Here is a 19,932-nt window from a genome sequence, read left to right as displayed (position 1 = left end):
ATACAAAACCAGCCTTTGTTGACCGCACAAGAGGCACAATGAGGGCTGGTGCCCACTCAGGCCTCTGTGCGGCCTCCGCCGCAGAGGCTCTCTCCTGGTGGGGGCCCGTCCCTGTTCCTACTCCTCTCTTTTTGGTACTTTTCTGTGACGAGCTACCACGTGACTGACCACCCGTGTCCAGAGGCCACTCAGATGGTGGCTGGCGTGGTGTGCACCAGTGACAGGCTCTGCGCTTGTGCCGGAATCCGCAGGTCCCCTCCACCCGGACCCCATCTTCGGTTTGGGACACCAGGGTGGGAAGGGGAGGCGGCGGCCCCGGCAGCGCAGGTTCCAGCAGACCCCAGCGGGGGGGTCCAGGGTCGGCCGGCCCTCCCTCACCCTCCCTGCTCCCGGTGGCACTTAGAGATGTCTGCACACTGGCTGGGGTCAGAGATGGGTCGACTCGGGGTGGAACCGTCTGTGTTGGATGCACAGAACTTTCAGTCTATGAGACAAATTAAGTTATGAAAATTCAGTGACTGGTATTTAATGCTGACTTACTATAAAGTATATTTATATGATTTCAGAGACCTACGTACTAAAGGACACACCCCATTCGGTGTCCAACATCTAGTTCCAGCCTCAGGGCATGGGGCAGATTTGCCTATTTATTTGTTCAATAGGCCTGGCTGTCCGGGATCCTATTTAAGATAGTAGGATGCCTTCAGTATATACTTTTTTGAAATAAAACTATTTCCTATACACTCGGTGTCATGGTCTTTATCCTGCTGCTGAGGTCTTGGAAACTTTGGGCAGAGGCAGAGCAGTGTAGGGCTGTCGCCGTGCCAGATGGGGGAGGGGACAGAGGTTGGGAGTGCCCAGGGCTCCTAAAAGTCTTGGAGCAAAGCTTTGAGGCCCTTCCTTGTCTCTGATCAGTACAAGGTGGGAAGCGGCGGGAAGAGGAGGCTGAGCCCCAGACGAGCAGCATGCAGGTGCCCAAGTCCTGCCCTCACTCGCCACTCCAGAGCTGGTTTGGCCTCCCCGACTCCCCCTCTTGGCACTCTGCCCCCCATCTTGCTTTCCCCCACTCCTGAAGGTAGGGTCTGAGACCCCATCTGCAGTGGGCGAATGTTGGACCCGGGCTAGGGGGAGAAGCCATGGGTCCCTTGGGCCATGAAGCCCAGAAAGCCTCCTCATGTAGACTCCAAGGGAAGGACCAAGGCCTGAGCAAGGGAAGGAAGCATCTTGAGGCCATAGTTCGTCACCTCTGTAACAACTGCACTGAAGTGCCCTTGGGACCGTGCATAGCCTGGGCATCCGTGGTTGTCCCTGAATCCCGGAATATGGTCTTTACCTCTGAGTGCCCCCGTGGTCAAGAAATAAAAACAAAGCAGCTTAGATTGGTTCTGGGTCTAAAACAGATTGTCCTCCTCAAACTCCAGGAGGAATTTAGCAGAGCATGGGGCTGGTGTTTCGGGGAAGTCCCAGTGACAGGATTTAGGTAGTCCCTGACTTAAGATCTCGGTCATGACCGTCAGCACCCCATTCAGAAATCTGCTCCGTGCCAAGTACTGAGCAGGGCCCTGTGCTCCGGGTGGGGTGGTTGTGAACGGTTGTGTGCAGTCCTTAACACCCATCCCCTCCCCCTGAATCTGGGGAGTGATGTTCTGGTGACGATCTGGCCCAACACAGCTTGGCAAAGGTGACACTACGTGACTGGAGGGCTACGTCATGAGAAGGCCTCACAATTTTGGCCTGTAGAACACTTATCCTTGGCGGCCAGCCACTGTGCTGGGAGGAAACCTGTGGAGAGGGGCCCAGGCTCACACCCAGCACCCTCCTGCCAGGCACAGACCCCCGCCCTCCAGCCTCGAGGGAAGTCCCGGGGCGGTCTGCCACCCAGCTGCAGATGACTGCAACCATCCTGGCACAGAGGGTTGGGCTGGTCCTAATTCCACTAAAGATGAGGAAATGAAGCAATCGTTTGCGTCAGGTCACAGTGCTATTAATAACGCTGAGCACCCCCGCAGTCTTCCTCTGTGATCTGGCACCCAGCCCTGCTGTCCCTGTGGCTGGTGAACCCGGGGACCAGCAGGGCCTCCTGTCATTCTAGACGTGGCCTTGCCTGAACTCCAGGACCCCTCGACAAGCAAAGCAAGTTAGGACCCTCCCAAGGGAAGGATCTGGTCTGTGGTCCTCCGCCAGCCAGGGTCCAGGGCCTGCAAACCAGAGCCCCATCCTCAGGCTCCCCAGTGGGATCTGCTGCACACCAGCAAGGTCCTCAGGGGCCGAGACTCCAGAGCTCTGGTAATGAATTCTACCCCCACCAGGTGGCAGCACCACGGCTGAGAAACAGCAACGCCCCACGCCCAGTTCTAGAAGGAGACAGAGACAAGCGCAGAGGAAAGCACCCAAGTGTCTCGCTCTGCTGAGGTCTCCCGACAAGGTGGGGAAGCTGCTGGCTGAGCAGCAGCCCGAGGTACAGAGATGGCTGGGCAAGGTACCGTTTCTTCTAGACTCTGTGGGAAAGCGGCACAGCCGTGGAAACTAGGTGACTGGGGAACGACGGCCAGACAGGCTGAAACGCTGAAGTCCAAAGCCGTGTGGTTTATTGGGGGCTGGGGCCAAGCGGGCAGTGACGGCAGGGCGGCTATGTGTCACAGTCCTCGGGGATGGCCGCCGTGATGATGAGCGAGGGCTCCATGACACTCGGGCTCACCAAGCTCTCCTCCGCACAGAGTCTCTGGCCAGGGAGCTGGGAGGCCAGGCCGCCCTGGGCCAGGGACGCCACGATGACCTCAGCCGAGCCCACCTCCAGCTCGGCGGGGGGCTGCAGTGCCACCACCACCATCTTCTCGTCCTCAATGACCAGGTTCCGGAGCTTGCGCTGCCGCGGATTGTAGTTCTCCACCCGGTCGTGGATCTCCATGTGCCTCCGGAGGTGGGCCTGGGGCGGGGGCAAGAGGACTCAGGGCTGGCCCGGGAGAGGTGCGGGGCCCAAGGGGGTAGGAGTGGGGCCTCTGGCTCCAGGCCTACCTGCCGGGTGAACTTGTAGCCACACTCCGTGCACTCGAACTTCCTGACGCCCTTATGCCTTCTGACGTGCACGCGCAGCTGCTCTACGGCTGCCAAAGGGGAGGGAAGGGACCCGGCATCAGGAGAGGAGGGAACTGAGCAGGTGGTGCTGGGGTGAAGGGCGGTCCGGGTGTGTGGCTGCCTCACAGCATCCCCAGGGCCCTGCACAGAACCCTCCGGAGCCTCCACCCCCACCTTGCGGCAGCTCCAAGCTCGTCTTGAAAGCACAGGAAACGAGATCCTCCGGCAAGGTTTCATGCCAAAGAGGCGCGCACAGAAGCCACTGCTGCCCCTCCCCGCAGAGACTCCAGCCCGCTCAGATCCCCCGCGGCACGCTCAGGGACGTGCGAGGGATGCAAAACCAAGTACCTTTGAAGGTCTTCCCACAGATCTGGCAGAAGTGAGGCCGGCCCTCCTGGTGGCGGCTGGCCACGTGCCTCAGCAGGGGCCCCTTCTCCGTGAAGCGCTGCTCGCAGAACTCACAGCTGAACGGCCTCTCACCCGTGTGGGTGCGGTTGTGCTTGTCCAGGCTGGCTGTGGGGACAAGGCGGGGGGGCTCAGCCGCTGGGCCTCGGCCCCAGCACAGGGAGAGGCTGGGCCCGCCTCACCTTGCGTGCGGAAGGTCTTGCCGCAGAGGTGGCACTGGAAGGGCTTCTCGCCGGTGTGCGTGCGCAGGTGCATGTTGAGGTTGGCCTTCTGGGTGAAGGCGTGACTGCAGAACTCACAGACATACGGCCTCTCGTTCCTGCCCGGACGGTGTGGGGGGAACGGACGGACACAGACACCATCAGCAAGGGAAGCAGCTCCCTTCACTCTGCCCCTGGCCCAAGGAAACCATCACGCCTGAAGCACGGCCGCCTGACTCGGGGGACCAGGCCCCAGCGGAGACCAGCTGTGCAGAAGAAGGGCTGGGGTGGTGCCGGCAGGGAAAAGCACACCAGCCCCATCCGGGGAGCCGCGGGACACTAAGACTCTCCCCCCACCCTTCTGCCCGGCAAACTCTCTCATCCCTCAGGTGCCACCACCAGAGCGGCTCCAGTCCCACACAAGCCTCAGCTAAGTCTGTCTTCCAGGCCCAGGCACCGGCCTGGGGAAAGACCACCCGTGCACACCTGTGCTTGGCCTTGATGTGCATCTGCAGGCCATTCCGGCTGGAGGCCCTGTGCCCGCACTCCTCACACACGAACAGCTTCTCCCCACGGTGCTTGAAAGCCTCGTGCAGCTGCAGTTCCGTCCGGGACAGGAAGCACTTGGCACAGGTGGGACACTATGCGACAGACGGAGCAAGACCGGGGTGAGGGCAGGGAGGGGCTCCCTGTCCTCCACACAACAGAAGCCACGGAGCCTGCCTGGCTCTGACCACCTCCTCGCTATTGCCAGTTCCCAGTGCCCGGCCGGCCCGGCACTCACGGCGTGGGGCTTGGGGGCGCCGTGCAGCTTGATCAGGTGGCTCTGCAAGTCCTTCTTCTGCATGAACTGCTGGGAGCAGGAGGAGCACTGGAAAACAAGCCCACGGTCACCTCTTTGGGTACTCACACCCAGGGGACCCTGGCTGCCCCGAGGCTGTAGGGGCAGGAACCCAACAGCAGGGCCAAGCCTAAGATGCCAGGAGGTTCCCTGACCTGGGGTAAAGGATGCTCCAGAGAGGGCTGCCAGTGCCAGGCCCACAGGGACACTGAGCCCGCCCTCCACGGAAAGAAAGAAGGGCCCAGAAAGGGCCAGTGTCCCTGCCCGAAGGTAGGGGACACAAGACGGGTAGGGAAGGCTGGGCCTCTTGACAGCTAGCAAGGAGGTGGCACCCAACATCATCCCATGTATGGGGCTTGGCAGGAGGGATCCTGGGGCTGCCCCTCTGCCCACCGCCCTGGGGACAGGCCAAGCCTGACCTTGTAGGGCATCTCTCCGGTGTGGGACACCATGTGGACCCGCAGCTCCATCCTCCGGCGGAAGGTCTCCTGGCACACGGAGCACGTGAAGACCTGGCAGTGTGAGGGGCAAGCAGGGCCGGCATCAGGGGGGGGCCTCTGCCTGCGACGGCAGCCTCTGCCCGGGCTTCCACTCGCTGCTGGGAGGAGTCTGCCCGAGGGGGGGGACGCTAGGGTGGGAGAGGGCAACACGTGACCTGCCTGCCCTGACCCTGACGGTCGCCGAGCTCTGCAAACCCACCATGCCAGACTGGGGGAAGGGACTGAGAGACCCCCCCGCAACCCCCAGCAACAGGCCTCTAGGAAGAAGAGGGTAGAATTTAGTCGGCCACGTCACATGGGCCAGCCCATGGTGTGCGGGCAGGTGGCCTTTCTCAGCAGCCATCCCCCACTTAGACACCCCTTCTCCAGAGTCCCGGGGCCCACATGGGCAAGCCCAAAACGCCTCCCACCAAGTGCCTCCTGCTCTTGGGACCGATGTGCCCACCTGTGGTACCAGGGAGTGGACTCGATGGCACCCAAGGACACTCCAGCTCCCCGGGGTTTACAGTCCTGTCTAAGACTGTCTCCTGGGGGCCCCTCTCAGACGGCAGGAAGACAAAGGCCAGCACGCCCTGCCCACAAATCCTGGGCCAACCCACAGGTACCTGTTCGGAGCGGTTCATGCAATTCCGGGCTTCATGCTCCACAAGATTCTCCTTCCGAAAGTAACACTTTCCACATTTGGGACACTCGAAGGGTTTCTCCCCCGTGTGTTTCCTGCCAGGAAAAGGCACAGAGGGTGTGGGGCCTGAGCGACTTCCCGCCGCTCCCGCACCCAGCGCCCCTCCCGCACCCAGCGCCCCTCCGGCTCCCCCACCGGCAGTGCTGGGCTCCACAGCAGAGAGGAAGAGCAGTCCTGGCCATGGCTCCCCACTTGGCTTGGTCAGACCTGGCTGATGAAGCCACACAGGTGCGCCCAGAAGCCCTCCTCCTCACGGGAGCCTGCAGAGCTGCACGCGGAGGGGCCCTGCAGAGCCACACGGGCCCAGCTGGCTAGTATCTCGCCAAAGAAATAATCCCTGGGTCCCGACTCCCCAGAGAAACCGCACAGTCCACCTCAGCTTCTGTGGGCTTTGCCATCACGACCACAGCCAGAACCCAACCGCTTCGCCTGGCCTCCACTCCTACCGCCTAGCGCGGCCGGGCCGTCCCCTGCCCGGGCCATCCCCTGCCCGGCTGCCTGAGCCCCGTCTCGTCACAGTGAACTCCAGCCTCCAGGGTGACCCTGAGATGTAGTCAGACCTCAGCGCCCCTTTGCTCCCACCCCTGCAACACCGCCCACTTCACCCCGAGGAAAGGCCTGGCACCTAGGAGGCACGGCCCGCCAGCCCCTTACATCGCTCCCCAGCTCTGGCCTCCCTGATGTTTGCCGACCTACCGCTCACACTAGGGCCTCTGCTCTGGCCCCCCTCGACCCACAACACTCCCCGCAGCCGCTCTCTTGGTGAAGGTCCCACCTCCTTTGAGTCTCCTCCAAATTCCTTTCTTTAGAGCTGCACCACCACCTCACCCTGAACTCCCCGACCTCTGGGCAGGGCTCAGCCCCTGCTTTCTTCTGCGGCACTTCCCGTCTTCCCCCACAGGGTCAAGCTGGCATCTGTCAGTTCCAGTCCGCGCGGCCCTGCTGAGAGGCAGGCGCCCTAACGCCTCTGCTGTATTCGCTAAGCTACCCCCAAGCGCGCACAACAGGCTTGTCGGCCACCAGCAGAACGAAGGAGCCAACGAACCGTGACCTCAGAGCACCTGAGCGCACCGGGAGTGCTCTCACCGGTTCTCCAAGGCCAGGTGGTTCTCTCCCCTGCCCCTCCACGGACTGTCCTCGTCCCAGTGACCTTGCGAGGGCATCATCCCTTCCCAGGTCTCAAGGCCAGTCCAGGAGCCTGCAGCCCAAGGTAGGGATGGAGACGGTGCCTGCCCCCAAGCCTCCTGCTGGGGGAGCATCAGGCAGATGTGGACCAACCCAGGGGGCCTCCCACACTGGCACTTCCCCAGACCCCAGTGGCCGCAGCTGCCCCACAGCAGGGCGAGCAATCCTCAGCTGGCAATGACTCCAGCTCGTCACCGCCGGCTTCCCAGAGCACCACGCTGAGAAAGCGTGTGTGGCCCAACCTGGCCTGGCAAGAAATCAGCCTAGGGACGACTCGGACTATGAGACGGCAGGTCTAGAAAGCACGTCTCTTAGCGGCCACCCCTGGAGGCCTCGCAGAGACCTGGAGCAGCGCTGTCAAGAAACCTGTGACCATGGAAATGTTCTGTCTGTGCTCAGTCAGCAGCCAGGGACCCCCCCCAACTCTGGAGCACTTGAAATGTGGCCAGTGCATCTAAGAAACGGAACTCATTTTCACTTTTACTGTGAGTTAGCATAGCTTCATACGGCCTCTCGCTACCTTTCCAAACACAGGTGTAAGCAAACGACCATTTCCCCAGAATCACAGGAGGCACCAACCCTAAAGACTGACATCTTGGCCCAAAGCCCACATTGCCAGGCTTCAGAAATACAGCACGAGGCCATGAGCTTCTCTCATCCCCTTAGAAGGCAGCTACAGGTCACAGTCCACAGTGGGTGGGACTTATTAACAAGCGTGCAAACACCCACTCGGAGTAGGAGAAGGAGGAAGAAGAAATCCAACCCCAGGCCCGGTTCTCACTCCCCGATGAGGAGAGGCAGGCGGACATCAGGCACTACGTGAATCTGCAACGGAGCCCCCGGCCCCCACAAGGCCCAGAAGAGTGCAGTGCGGGCCCCTCCCCTACCAAGAGAATGGCAGACAGGAAAAGAAAATTAAAAAACAGACCGTTTACCTGTTGTGGACTTTTAGATAATATTTGCTGAGGAACTTTTTATGACACGTGGGGCATTCAACTGGCACCGCTGTACCTTTTCTGTTCTCAGCGGGCTCTGCTACCAGGGAACCTGCGCTCAGGGCTGGCTCAGCCGCACACGGCTTTCTGATCACGTTTGATTTCCTCCTGGTTGGCAAGGTCTCAGCCTCTGAAACGTAATCACCATCCCCGTCGTCCTCAACTTGAACCACCACTTCCCACTAGAGCAGAAAAGGCAGCAGGAAGCGAGGTCACCAAATTAATCAGTGGGAGTTCTGGGGACAGATGTCCAGGGCAGCCAGCGCCATCCAGTTCCATCCCAAGGCCTATCCCACACACATTCCCTTTATCGGTGACTGCTCCCATCAGGGTCCTAAGGCAGGTCACGTTAGAATCTTGGATTTGGAGAGCAGTGGCTCTCTCTGTGGGGAGCTGGAAGTCAGGCCGGATTTCACCACCGTCGGGAAACCCCTGTAACCCTGAGGCCAGCTCTCCAACCCCAAGAGGCTGCCAGTCCTCGACAGCTGTGACGCATAGAAAGGTCAGCCTGAGGCTGCGACTAGAGCCAGATTCCTAGGTTCAAAGAAAACCTATTCCAGACCCACATAACTAAGATTCTACCTTGGGGTCCAGATTACCCCAGAAGAGCGTCAATCTCTTCCCGCTAACTCCCACCTCCCCATTCCCTGGGCACAATACCTCATTATTCCCGCTCTGCAGCTGAACACCTTCAGCCTCAAAGGGCCTTGGGGGGACTTTGCAATCCTCGGGCTCCTTGTCCTCTGAGGGACAAAGCTTTAAGGTCGGCTTGAGTTTCCCACGGTGAAAGGAGGGGCTCTCGCTGTGGGCAGGGACAGCAAGCTGGGGCCTCTCGGGGCTGTGACTGCCACTGATCTCCTGGTCCCTGGGGACCTGACCCAGCGCCTTCGAAACGTCCTCCTCCTCCAAGCCTGCCGGCTCCTTGAGGTGGCTGTTCACATTCCGGGGGCCGGGCTTCCCCAGCCCGCTCTGGCCACTCGCTGCCTGCCCCACTGAGGTTTTGGGCTTGAAACTCTGGCACAGCTCCACAGCCTCTGGCACTCGCAACTCCCTGGCTGCCAAGAGCACCTGATCCCGGTTCCCTGAGGTGAGAGCAAGGTGACCGGTATAGAAGAAGTCCAACAGGAGACCAAAGATCTCGGCGAAGCCGGCAGGGAGGACAACGCTGCCCCCTGAGCCATCCCCATAGAGGCTCTGGAAGAAGTGGCTGCAGCAGGCCAGGACACTCCAGTGGGCCTTGAACACCAGGCCCCCCACATCCAGGGTGGCATCGCAGTACTGGCCCTTCTCCCGCTGCTTGTTGAGCTCCTGCAGAACCCTCACGCTGTGCTGGATGAAGGAGCCATCCATGGTCTGTCTGGAGGACAGGAAGGCAAAAGTGACACAGTGGCGGCCCATCCCAGCAGTAGCGAGGGAAAGGGGGAAAGGGGAGGCGCGCTCTGCTCAACCAGTCAACATTGATCCTAGCGAGGGCCTGGGTCAAGGTTAGAGCGTGCCAGCTGAGCCAGGAATGGGGTGCACGCCTCCTGGGGGTGCGGGCCCGGCGAGCCGCCCACACTGGGTAGGCCAGAGACCACAGGGGGCGGAAGCATGGCTTGGCGGGGGGCAGGACGGGCGTGAGGAGGAGCGGGTGGGAGGAATCAGTGCGGGAAAAGAATCGGGGGGTCGGCGCGAAGTGACCGGCCTGGCACGGCCAGAGGACCCGTGGCAGGGGAGGGCTGCGGGGGCGGACAGGTGAGCAGAACCCACGGCGCGCCCACACGTCCCGGGAGGCCGGGCGGAAGGCGGCGACGGCGGCCCGCAGCTCTTCCCTCCCTCGCCCCGTTCCCCCCGACCTCCTCACCCCGGCCCGTGCTCCCCGCGTCGGCTCCACCGACCCCGGACCTCGTCGTCTCCACAGCACCCCTGACCAACTGCCCAGACCTTACGTGCACGGCCGACCGTACGGAGACGCCGCCGTCGCCGCCGCCGCCGTAGGCGCCGCAGGACGTGACGTCAGGGCGCGCCGGACGGAGCGAGGGACCCAGAGGCGCAGGGCCTTGGCCCCGCCCTAGGGGCGGGGCCAGGCAGAGAACGGCCAATGGGGTGGGGCGAGGGGGCCGGGCCCAGTTCTCTCGGCGTCGGGCTCGCCTCCCGGAGTTGCTTGGCAACGGCCAGCTGGGCGCATGCTCTTCGCCAGGTTGGGACCGCGTCCATGGGTTCCGGCTGCGGTTGGGCCCCGCCGCGGCCTCGACCTGGGGGTGGTAGCGCCCCACCCTCGCCCCAGACAGCAAGCGCAACCGGGACGCACATTTCACCGCTTTATTGGCAGCCCGGAGCCTGGGCTGGACTCCGCGAGCGTACACCTTGCTGGTCTCGGGGCCTCCCGGAGAGCGCAGGGCGCGCGCGCCTCGCTCGACCCGCGACCCCCGAGCCCGAGGAGGTGTCAGGCCCGCCCCTCACCCCCATCCCTGGGCTGGTCCTGCCCGCCTCCGCGGTCAGGTGGAGCCGCAGCGCCGCGTGTAATCCTGGATGGAGGCCTGGAAGTGCTCCGCGCTGTTGAGCTCTGGGCGGCGCAGGATCACGTAGCACTTGGGGAGGAAATAACCTCCGAAGCCGCTGCTCAGGCTGCTCAGCGCCGCCAGCACGTGGGCCGCGGGCAGATACTTGCCGTGGTAGACGCTGGCTGTTGTGAAGAAGCCGATCCAGGCCACGAAGTTGAGGAGCAGGCTGAAGGTGACGCATTTGGCCTCATTGTAGTTCTCTGGCAGGTCCTTGCCCAGGTAGCTGCAGGCAAAGGCGCTGACGGACAGGAGGCCATTGTAGGCGAAAGCCAACATGAAGCCCACTGAGTTGGCCTCTGTGCAGTCGAGCACCACCAGCTGAGGGAAGCGCTGGTACTCCCTGGTGGGCCGCGGGGTCCACACCGCAAGCCAAGTCAGACAGATGAGCAGCTGGGCCACTGAACTGGTGACCACAAATAGGCTGGGACCACGGTTTCGGACCCAGGCGTGGTAGAAGGTGGGTAACTTGGCAGAAAACTTGAAGATAAAGACCAGTTGGAAGGAGCGGATTGTCAGGCAGGACAGGAAGATGGCAAAACCGAGGGCGAAGAGGCCTTGGCGCAGCAAGCATGTGGGCAGGGTGGGCTCCCCAAAGAAGCCATAGAGCCCACAGCTGCCCCCTGCCAGGGAGCCCAGCATGAAGAAGCAGAGCCTGCCCCCAGCTGACCTCACCACAGGGGTCTCTAAATGCCGGGCAAACAGGCCAGCAGTCCCAGTCACCAGCACCAGGAGCAGCGAATTAGCTGCCAGCAGCACCCAAGAGATAGGTTCATGCCAAGTCAAGAACACCACGGTGCGTGGGAAGCAGGTTTCACTTCCCTCAGGTGCCCATTCTTCTTTCCCACAAGGCTGGCAGCTGTGGAGGTCTGGAAGGAAAGCCAGAAGGCTCCTGAGAGCTAGATGAGCAGAACAGGAGTGAGGAAGGGAGGCCACATAGGCCTGCTGGGTGCTGGGAGGGCTGTCCCACAGGAGCTGGGCGCTACTGGGCACGGTGAGATGGGGGTGGCCCTGAGTGTGGTCCCCAGGCCAAGTGTTTCTTCCAGATGCCTGTATGAATTACAGATTCGGGAGATGCTTGGGTAGGTTCTAACTAGCTCATGAACCCCTGGGCTTGGAAACCAAGAGGTCCTTAGGGAGAACCTCACTCTGGGGACTCTGCCCACATGCCAGTGAGGCTATGATCCCATAGGAGCAGTCAGCCCTGGAGGAAGGGCATTTTCATCCCTGCCCAGCACTTCCCTTAACCAAATCCACCTTCCTGTGCTGCCACTCTGTGGTTTCTCTGACTCTGAGAACAGAAGAGACACATTTCCATGCCCACAGAGATGTGAAAGGAAAGAATGTGGCTCATGGATCCAGCTCTGGGCTGAGCCCTTAGCTACCCCAATTTGCTCTCTGATCTTGACCTTCCATCGCTGGGTGGAATACGTTGATTCTTCAGCTGCAGATACAACAGTGTCTGCATTCAAGCCAAGCTGTTCAAGGTGCTGACTGTCTTCAGCATGGGCAATGGAAGGGACTTTGCACAGGTAGCATGGGAGGGTCCAAGGGAATATAGCTACATCTGTTTGCATAAAGACGTTGAATTTAGGATAAAATTGCTCCTGTAGGAATTGGGCTGGGAGCTCTCTAGTAAAAGACGTAGTGGGTCTGAGGACTTCAACTGCTTGTCTCTTTCTGCTTCCTCGGAATTCAGTTTGGTGGCAGGTGTTCTCCGTCCCATACCTGATTGGCAGCGAAGTGAGCAAGGCCCTGGTTTTGCACATGTGTGACCCAAGGGGGATCCCCTCATCTGCTCTACAGACCCTAGGAGTGCCCAGTCACCGCCCACTCTCTTGGGCACTCACCACTCTTGTTGAGGAAGGTCCCAGCCTCACAAGGCACACACTCAAAGCAGCAGTGGTAGAAACCCACAATGACTCGCTGGTGCCCTTCAGGACAGTCGCTGGAGCACACGGACTTAGGCACCTGCAAGAAGCCACAGGTGTTTTTAACCATACGGAGTGGCTCAGGTGAAGGGATGCTCACATGTAGAATGGGCAATGATCTCTGTGCATCTGTTTTCACTGCTCACTCCCAGGGCAGAGCCCCTGGTTTTGTAAACCAGCAGCAGCCAACCATCTGGGTATTGCCTGGGGGGCTGCCCTGGCAGGGCTGGATAGAGCCTTGTTGGCCTAGTACCTAGGATCCCCCTCCTGCTCTTTGTAAGCTGTGTCCAGAGCATCCCCAGGCTCCAGGCTGCCCATAAGGCAGTCCCCTGGTGCGGGACCATATCTCTTACCTGGTTGTCCTTTCCGTGCCACCGGATTTTGGTTTTGTTTATGTCCAGCTGAACTGGAGGCCCCGTGGAGGAGCCAATGACCCTGAAGGTCCACTTGGAGCCACTCCAGTCCCAGGCAATTATGTCATAGCTGCTGAGAGGGTCCCCGTTGTCATTAAATATAACATTATCCTCGTGTAGAAGGAAATTCACTTTGCGGATCTGTTCCAGAAGCTGAAATAAACAGGGATCAGGGAGCTGCCCTAGATGGCAAAAACTGTTCCTTCTCAGTCGCCCAGACCTAGAAGGCTCAGGAAGCAAGTGCCTGGGGCCTTGTGCTTCTATTGAGGTGGTTTCCGTCCATCTGGAAATTCAGAGCCCTCCTTCTCCTCCAAGGAAGCCCCCCAACCCTCCCAACCAGCCTCCTGAGAGGAAGCTTCTAACAAAGGACCTCCTTTACACTGATTTTTAGTCCTGGATCTGAAGCATGGTGAGTGGGAGGGGCTGAGGTTCAGAGAAGCGAAGCCTAAGAGAGGACATCAGTCCTCTGATCGGTGGCCTTTGTCCCCTACCCTGGTACCTAGTTATGCCAGAGAGTGATCACTCTGCTTGCCTCAGGTAATCACCCTGTTTCAGGGTGCCAGAGGCTGGGCTACCTTACCTGCCAGGGATAGACCTTGTCCCTGGAACAGGCTCCAGAGGCACAGTCCAGGAGCTGGTGGAGGCCATGGGCCACTGCGTAGACAGCCCGGTAGACGTTGTAGGCAGAGCTCATGGAGAACGCTCCGAGCGTGGGCATCTGCTGTGCTGTGAAACCCCAGCACTCCCTGCACAGTTGGTTGCTGCTACACCAGGAGCCCTCGGAGCAAGGCCCATGGGGTCCCTTAGCTGCCCGGACATAGGCCTCTTCAAACTCCTTCAGGCCAGGGACAAGCCTCTGCTGGATGGCCACACCCAGTACCGTGCCAATGCCCCAGACCCCGGGCACGCTGCTGATGTGTCTGGAGATGGCCCAGTCCTCTGAGGCGATCCACACCTTGGCGGTGAGGTTGGCCAGCACCACGGACTCGAAGAACACCCTGGCCAGCTGCCTGCTGGAGAAGACGACCACCACGGTGGTCCTCGCTCGGGCCAGGCGAAACATCATGGCCTGCATCCTCTCACTCCCCGGGTAGGCAGAGAAGGGTATGATGTCCTTGAAGGCAATGCAGATGCCCTGCTGGGGGGCCAGCTTCTCCAGTGCCCGCACCCCCAGCTGCCCGTAGTCGCCATCGCTGCCCACCAGCGAGATCCAGACCCACCCAAACCTCTGCAGCAGCAGCACCAGGACCTCCACCTGGCACTCATCACTGGGGATGGTGCGCAGAAACGAGGGGTAAAATCGCTTCACTCCGAGCATCCCACTGCTGGCCTCGTAGCTGACCTGTGGGGGTTCCATTCAGCAAGTTCAGTGGCATCATCTTAAGTCACCCCCACCCCCACTGCTGGCCCTTTGCTGGGTACTGGGACCTGGGGAGGAGGGACACCTGGTTCCTGCCCTGGCCCTCAAGGAGAGCTCCGCTGGACATAGGAGGCTGACAAGGTACATCTGGAGAAGAGGAAGAAACCCAAGGGGAAGTTCTGAGAGAGAAAGGGGAAGGGAACAGAAGCTGCACAGAGGGAGTGAAATGACCCAGAAGGTTAGAGGCAGATGACCCGTCTGGAAGAAGGAGCACAAAAGTCAGTCTGTCTGGTCAGGGCAGAAGGCCTTAATTTTCAGGCTCAGAGACTTGGTCTTTATCTATAGGCCATGGGGAGCCCCTAAAAGTTTAGCCAGAGAAGTGATATGGTCCAACTTGTGCTTTAGGAATGAATCTCTGATTTCAATGAGGAACATGTTAGAAAAGGCTCAAGACCAGAGTCGGGAGAACCCTTAGAAGGCTGATGGAACCGTCTAGATGACAGAAGTTGGTGGTCTGAGTTAGAGATGTGGCAGTGGTGAGGTAGAAGAGGAGACGGACTGAGCAGCATTTAGAAGGTAAATGCAGAGGCCACGGTGATGGGCTAACTGTGGGGGTGGGGGGCAGAGGAATGTAGGTAGGCCTGCCCATTTCCTGGCTTGAGTAGAGAAGCAGGAGGGGAGGATGCAGGAAGAAAGAAGCTCCAGTTTTCTAGGGAGGTGAGCTCAGTTTGGGGCCTGCTGGGTCCATGCGGTGGAGATCCTGGATGAGGTTCCAGGAAGGAGGCTCAGAGCTTAGAACACAGGACAGGAGTTAGAGAATGGGAAATTGAGCCATGGGGCTCATGGCCTGGGTAGGGGTTCTGAATGAATTACCCCAAGATATGCCACCTTGGCACGTGGGCTAATTTCCGGTTCGAAATAATTAAGCCACAAAAGACTCAGGAGGAAATGTTGACCTTTCCCCTAACTGCCTGAAAGAATTTAGATCTCCAGGTTAGGAAACTGTCACCAGGGAGAACTACAATACAATAGGAACTAGGTGTGGTGGGAAGGGGGGAATCTTAGCAAAGTCCAATTTGTTATAAAATTCCTCTCTATGTCCCTTTGTTTCTGGAAGGCCTGGCAAACATTTGTTTACTAAACATTTACTCTCTTTTCTCTTCCTATGAATTGTGTTCCTCTCCTTTGAAGTCCCAGACCCCTACAGCTTATCCTTAGTTCAGAATAGCATATAAGCCTTATTTTACCTGTCTTTGAACCTCTGATGTTTATGTGGATTCCCTATACATAGGTAATTTTGACTTTCTCCTGTTAATCTGTCTCATGTCAATTTAATGTTTAGACCAGCCAGAAGAATCTTGAACAGTAGAGGAAATTTTTTTACTCCCAACGCCTGCTTGGGAAAGGGAGCATCCTGTACTCTGGTAATCATCCACTTTTTCAGAAGAGATGGGAGAGATTCTCTAAAGGAGACTGATAAGGAGGAGGAGGGGCCATAAATAAGAGAGGGTAGGTCATAAATGCTGAGGAAAGAATGTCACCAAAGGACTGGTCAAGAATGTCACAGAATTGTCCTGTCAGGTAAAAGGGACTGAAAAGCATTTGTTGGATTTGGAGACCGAGAAAGCCCTCCAGATCACAAGAGCAGGAGTGGTGGGACAGCGGCCAGGGCAGGAGGTTGAAAAGCAAATGGCAAGAGGGAGAAGCAAACAAGACTAGAAGGTTCTGCAGGTAAGTTTCCGTGGAAAGAGGGCAGAGGGAGGACAGTGCTGGGAGGGGAGGTGCCTAAAAGATGGGGAGGCCAGCTTACAGGCTTTCAGGCAGAGGAGGAAGCCTGGGAAAGGCTGACAAGCAGAGGAGGGCGCAAGGCCTGGGGGACAGCCCTCTGAGTGGTGGACCACACCTCTCTGAGCCTAAGCCTGAGCCTGGACGAGGAGAGGAAGGCAGGAAGAAGGAGGAGGGCAGGGGAGAAGTCTGTGGGGCAGGAAACAAAGGGTGTTCCATTCTTCATAAAGAAGACAGTGGTGGGAGGAGAGTGAAGGGCAGTGCTTTCAAAGGAGAATGGTTTTCTCAGGATCATTGAAGCAAGAAGGTCTGGAAGCAGCACTTGTGGAGGAAGAAATGGTGGCGCCAGGACTGTGACAGGGCAGAGCCCCCTGCAATGTGACTCATGAGTGGGGACCACCCAGAGGATCCAGCGGGCCAGACGGGCCTTGGGGCCCAGCAGTTCCAGCCCACCACCCCCAGCCGCAACTGGACTTGCCAGAAGGGGAGGTGGACACACTGCGGGGCCCCCAGCTTACCAGGGGCACCAGAAAGGGGTTCAGCAGGGCTGCGGTGGTGGCAGCGTGGCTGGTGGTGTCAGGCCCAATGACTGCCAGCGCGGCAGGGGAGTAGTGGGCGGGGTCTGCCTGGACCTCTACGCGACACGTCCCCAGCACGGAGAGCACACTTAGTGCGGCATACGCATTGGCCGACTCAGAGCACACGTCGTACAGCTGGTACCCCAAGGTGACGTTAGGCAACAGGGTTGTGGAGTTGTTGATCTCCTCGATGCCAAAGCGCATGGCCTGGAAGAGGTGGTAGCCATGGCCGTTGAAGCTGTTGGGTCTGTGGAGAGAGCCAAGCTGAGAGCCAAGAAGAGCAGGGCCTTGCTGCAACACTCTCTGGAGGGTAGGAAGGAAACTCGGAGGTCATCTGTCCGGTGCCCATAACCGTGACCTCAGTGTGGGTCCTGTGCCATACACACAGTTGTGTTAACAGGCCTTTGGGTGGGGTGGGGGGGTACAAGTTGGAGAAACCGCAAACCATGCCCCCCGGATAAGCATATTAGCGCTGGAAGGCCAATGAAGTCCGGTATCAGAGACACCTGCTGTGGCTCGGGTTCTCCAGAGAAACAGAGCCAACTGGATGTACAGAGAGGAAGGAAGGTGGTTTTAAGGAATTGGCTCACATGGTTGTGGGGCCAACAAGTCTGACGTGTGCAGGGCAGGCCGGAAATGCCCTCCGTGGCTGATGCTGCTTGAGTCTTGAGTGTGAAGGCCGAATTCCTTCCTTATTAGGGGACCTCAATCTTTTCTCTTAAGGTCTTCAGCTGATCGGATGAGGCCCACCCACACGACGGAAAAACATCTGCTTTACTCACCGTGTTGAGTTAAATGTTAACCTTCACGGCAGCATCTAGCCAGGTGTTTGGCCAAACAACTGGGCACCATACCCTAGTCAGGCTGACACAAAAAGTTAACCACACACCTGTTTAACCTTGTTTAACTAGTGCTTCTCACCAGGACACTCATGAATGTGGTGAGGGCCTGTGTTCCTCACTGCCTCTTGGGAACTACTGGCTGCGTCCCTACAGGGACATGGTTCAGGTCTCCTGAAGAGTGTGTAGGCACATTCCCCTTCCCACCCTCTGTGCCTGCTGGAAGGGTCTTGCATCATTTCTATCAGTTCTGTCCTTGAGTCCCTCAGAGGAAACTCAGTGCTTCCCACCGTGATGCCTTCAGAAGTGGGTGTCCACATGTCTCCTCTTCCCCAAATCTTCTCTTCCCTGGCTGTAGCTCTTGGGGCCAGTCTTCCTGCACTAGGCTTTCCAGAACCTTCCTCCTGTGTGAATCTCAGATGTGCTTTATGTTTGAGGCATCCTGCTACTGAGTCCCAGTCCGTCATCGAGCATCCCAAATCTTCGACTTGCACAGATGGCAAATAGCTTATCTTCTTTAGGAGAAAAGCAGATGTTCTTCTTTACCGACTCTCAACTTCAGGAAGGCAAGGCACCGATCTAAGATATGTTTACTAAACTCCTAGAGCATCTACTGCTTTCCCTTCTCCTCATGGGAAACCAGGCTTGTCATTGGGAGATTCAGGAGTTTGAACCTGGAGAGGAGCAGGGAGGGCATGGAAGGCAGGAAAAGTCATAATTGCTTAATCCTCTTTTATTTTTAAAGATTTTTTTTTAATTTGACAGATCACAAGTAGGCAGAGAGACAGGCAGAGAGAGAGGGGAAAGCAGGCTCCCCACTGAGCAGAGAGCCCGACATGGGGCTTGATCCCAGGACCCTGAGATCATGACCTGAGCTGAAGGCAGAGGCTTAACCCACTGAGCCACCCAGGTGCCCCAATCCTCTTTTTTTTTTTTTAAAGATATTATTTATTTGACAGACAGCGAGAGAGGGAACACAAGCAGGGGGAGTGGGAGAGGGAGAAGCAGGCTTCCTGCCAAGCAGGGAGCCTGATGAGGGACTTGATCCCAGGACTCTGGGATCATGACCTGAGCCAAAGGCAAACACTTAACTGAGCCACCCAGGCACCCCCATGCTTGCTTAATCCTTGTCACCTCCTTATGTCACAAAGCCTAGAAACAACTGGAAGGGGTTTACAAAAAAAGCACTCTAATAGCCAGGACAAAATGACATATTACAAAGTGGAACCTGAGCAGAAGTGCCAAGGAAGGGGCTCCTGGGTGGCTCAGTTCGTTGGGCATCTACATTTGGCTCAGGTCGTGGCCCACAGTCCTGGGACTGAGTCCCACATTGGGCTCCCTGGTCAGTGGGGAGCCTGCTTCTCCCTCTGCCCCTCCCCCTACTTGTGCTTGCTCCCTCTCTGTCAAATAAATAAAATCTTAAAAAAAGATGAAGGAGAAGAAGAAGTTGAAGAAGGAGGAGGAGGGGGAGAAGGAGAAGTAGAAGAAGAAGGAGAGGAAGAGGAGGAAGGAGAACTGGTGCCAGGGAAGGTCTAGCCAGGGCTTGAAGGTGGTGGCTATAGGATGGTGAGGGACTGGAGGTGGTTCAGGCGGTAGCCCCAGGGGCAGAAAGGGCATGGTCTTCACCAAGGAGGGCCGGCAGAGGGCCTTTTCGATACAGGACCCCTCACTCACCTGTCACAGACAGTCACCGTGGGCCTGCGTCTCACCCCCGGACAGTGAGAGTGCACAGGGAACAGACCTTCGAGGAGGTAATCCCCGGCGAGGCTGAAGTCAGGAGACAGTTCTGTGTTGTGGCAGCTGAGGGCCCAGCAGCAGGAGAGGGAGAGCAGAAGGCTGACCAGGTGAGCTGCCAGGAGTGACATGCTGGCCAAACGCTCCTCTGCCTGCCATGGCCGAGCAAAGCTCTCTGACCACGTTGCCGTTTAAGTAGAATAGAGAGCAGCCGCCCAGATGCTTCCCAATTTCATGCCTATGTCAGGGGTGGGGCTGGAACCCAGTCATAGGAGCCTGGCTGCTTGCCTTGGCCTTCTGGGCCTGTGGTCCTTCTCAGGAACTGGGCAGGGGGAAGGCACGGATGCAAACCAGGTGGCAGCCACTGACCCTTCCTTGGCATGCTTGTGGCTTCTGTCCTTGCTCTGGTGCCTGTGGTTTCACCTGGCTCAGAAAGGGAGCCCCAGGGGCACCTGGCTGGCTGCCTGGGTTAAGCAGCTGACTCTTGATCTTGGCTCAGGTCTTGATCTCAGGGTCTTGGGTTAAATCCCCATGCTGGGCTCCACCCTGGGCACTGATCCTACTTAAAGAAACGGAGATAGGGAGCCCTGGCATTTGAGGGGGATGGTGGTCAGAGACAGGAGGCAGGGACAAAGCTTCTCTGGGGGACAGAATGTGGAGGCTCCTGTGGATTTTATTTTATTTATTTTTAGAAGATTTAATTTATTTGACAGAGAGAGAACCAGGGAGCACAAGCAGAGGGAATGGCAGAGGGAGAGGGAGAAGCAGGCTCTGCATTGAGCAGAGAGCCATATGCGGGGCTCGATTCCAGGCCCCTGGGATCATGACCTGAGCTTAAGGCAGGCGCTTAACCATCGGAGCCACCCAGG

At 58.4% G+C, this 19,932-nt stretch overlaps 2 protein-coding genes across 8 annotated transcripts; both read right to left on the bottom strand.

Annotated features, from left to right (window-relative positions):
• Window positions 1-2,566: 2,566 nt before the first annotated feature.
• On the bottom strand, window positions 2,567-9,849 carry ZBTB48 (zinc finger and BTB domain containing 48). Of its 7 annotated transcripts, none has more exons than XM_032863285.1 (11): window positions 9,807-9,849; window positions 8,544-9,240; window positions 7,824-8,065; window positions 5,627-5,738; window positions 4,941-5,033; window positions 4,465-4,551; window positions 4,167-4,321; window positions 3,663-3,799; window positions 3,424-3,588; window positions 3,016-3,104; window positions 2,567-2,926 (listed from the first exon to the last, which is right to left on the bottom strand). In XM_032863285.1, exons 2-11 carry the CDS (start codon window positions 9,231-9,233, stop codon window positions 2,630-2,632), a joined length of 2,067 nt encoding a protein of 688 aa, XP_032719176.1. In that variant the 5' UTR covers window positions 9,234-9,240; window positions 9,807-9,849; the 3' UTR covers window positions 2,567-2,629. The 7 variants fall into 7 exon arrangements, with proteins under 7 accessions (XP_032719176.1, XP_032719177.1, XP_032719179.1 ...); XM_032863286.1 differs by having other exon boundaries at window positions 9,812-9,848; XM_032863288.1 differs by having other exon boundaries at window positions 8,544-9,236; window positions 9,807-9,847.
• A 439-nt stretch (window positions 9,850-10,288) lies between these two features.
• On the bottom strand, window positions 10,289-19,194 carry TAS1R1 (taste 1 receptor member 1). The gene is made up of 6 exons (XM_032863280.1): window positions 19,004-19,194; window positions 16,431-16,737; window positions 13,348-14,109; window positions 12,708-12,920; window positions 12,274-12,394; window positions 10,289-11,292 (listed from the first exon to the last, which is right to left on the bottom strand). The coding sequence occupies exons 1-6, from the start codon at window positions 19,192-19,194 to the stop codon at window positions 10,361-10,363; spliced, it is 2,526 nt and encodes an 841-aa protein (XP_032719171.1). The 3' UTR covers window positions 10,289-10,360.
• Window positions 19,195-19,932: the final 738 nt, after the last annotated feature.

The sequence above is a fragment of the Lontra canadensis genome, unplaced genomic scaffold (assembly GCF_010015895.1).
Source record: "Lontra canadensis isolate GAN:19392208 unplaced genomic scaffold, GSC_riverotter_1.0 scaffold25, whole genome shotgun sequence".
NCBI lineage: Eukaryota > Metazoa > Chordata > Mammalia > Carnivora > Mustelidae > Lontra > Lontra canadensis.
The sequence above is the reverse complement of the archived record's forward strand: the minus strand, read 5'-3'. Positions and strand labels throughout refer to the sequence as shown.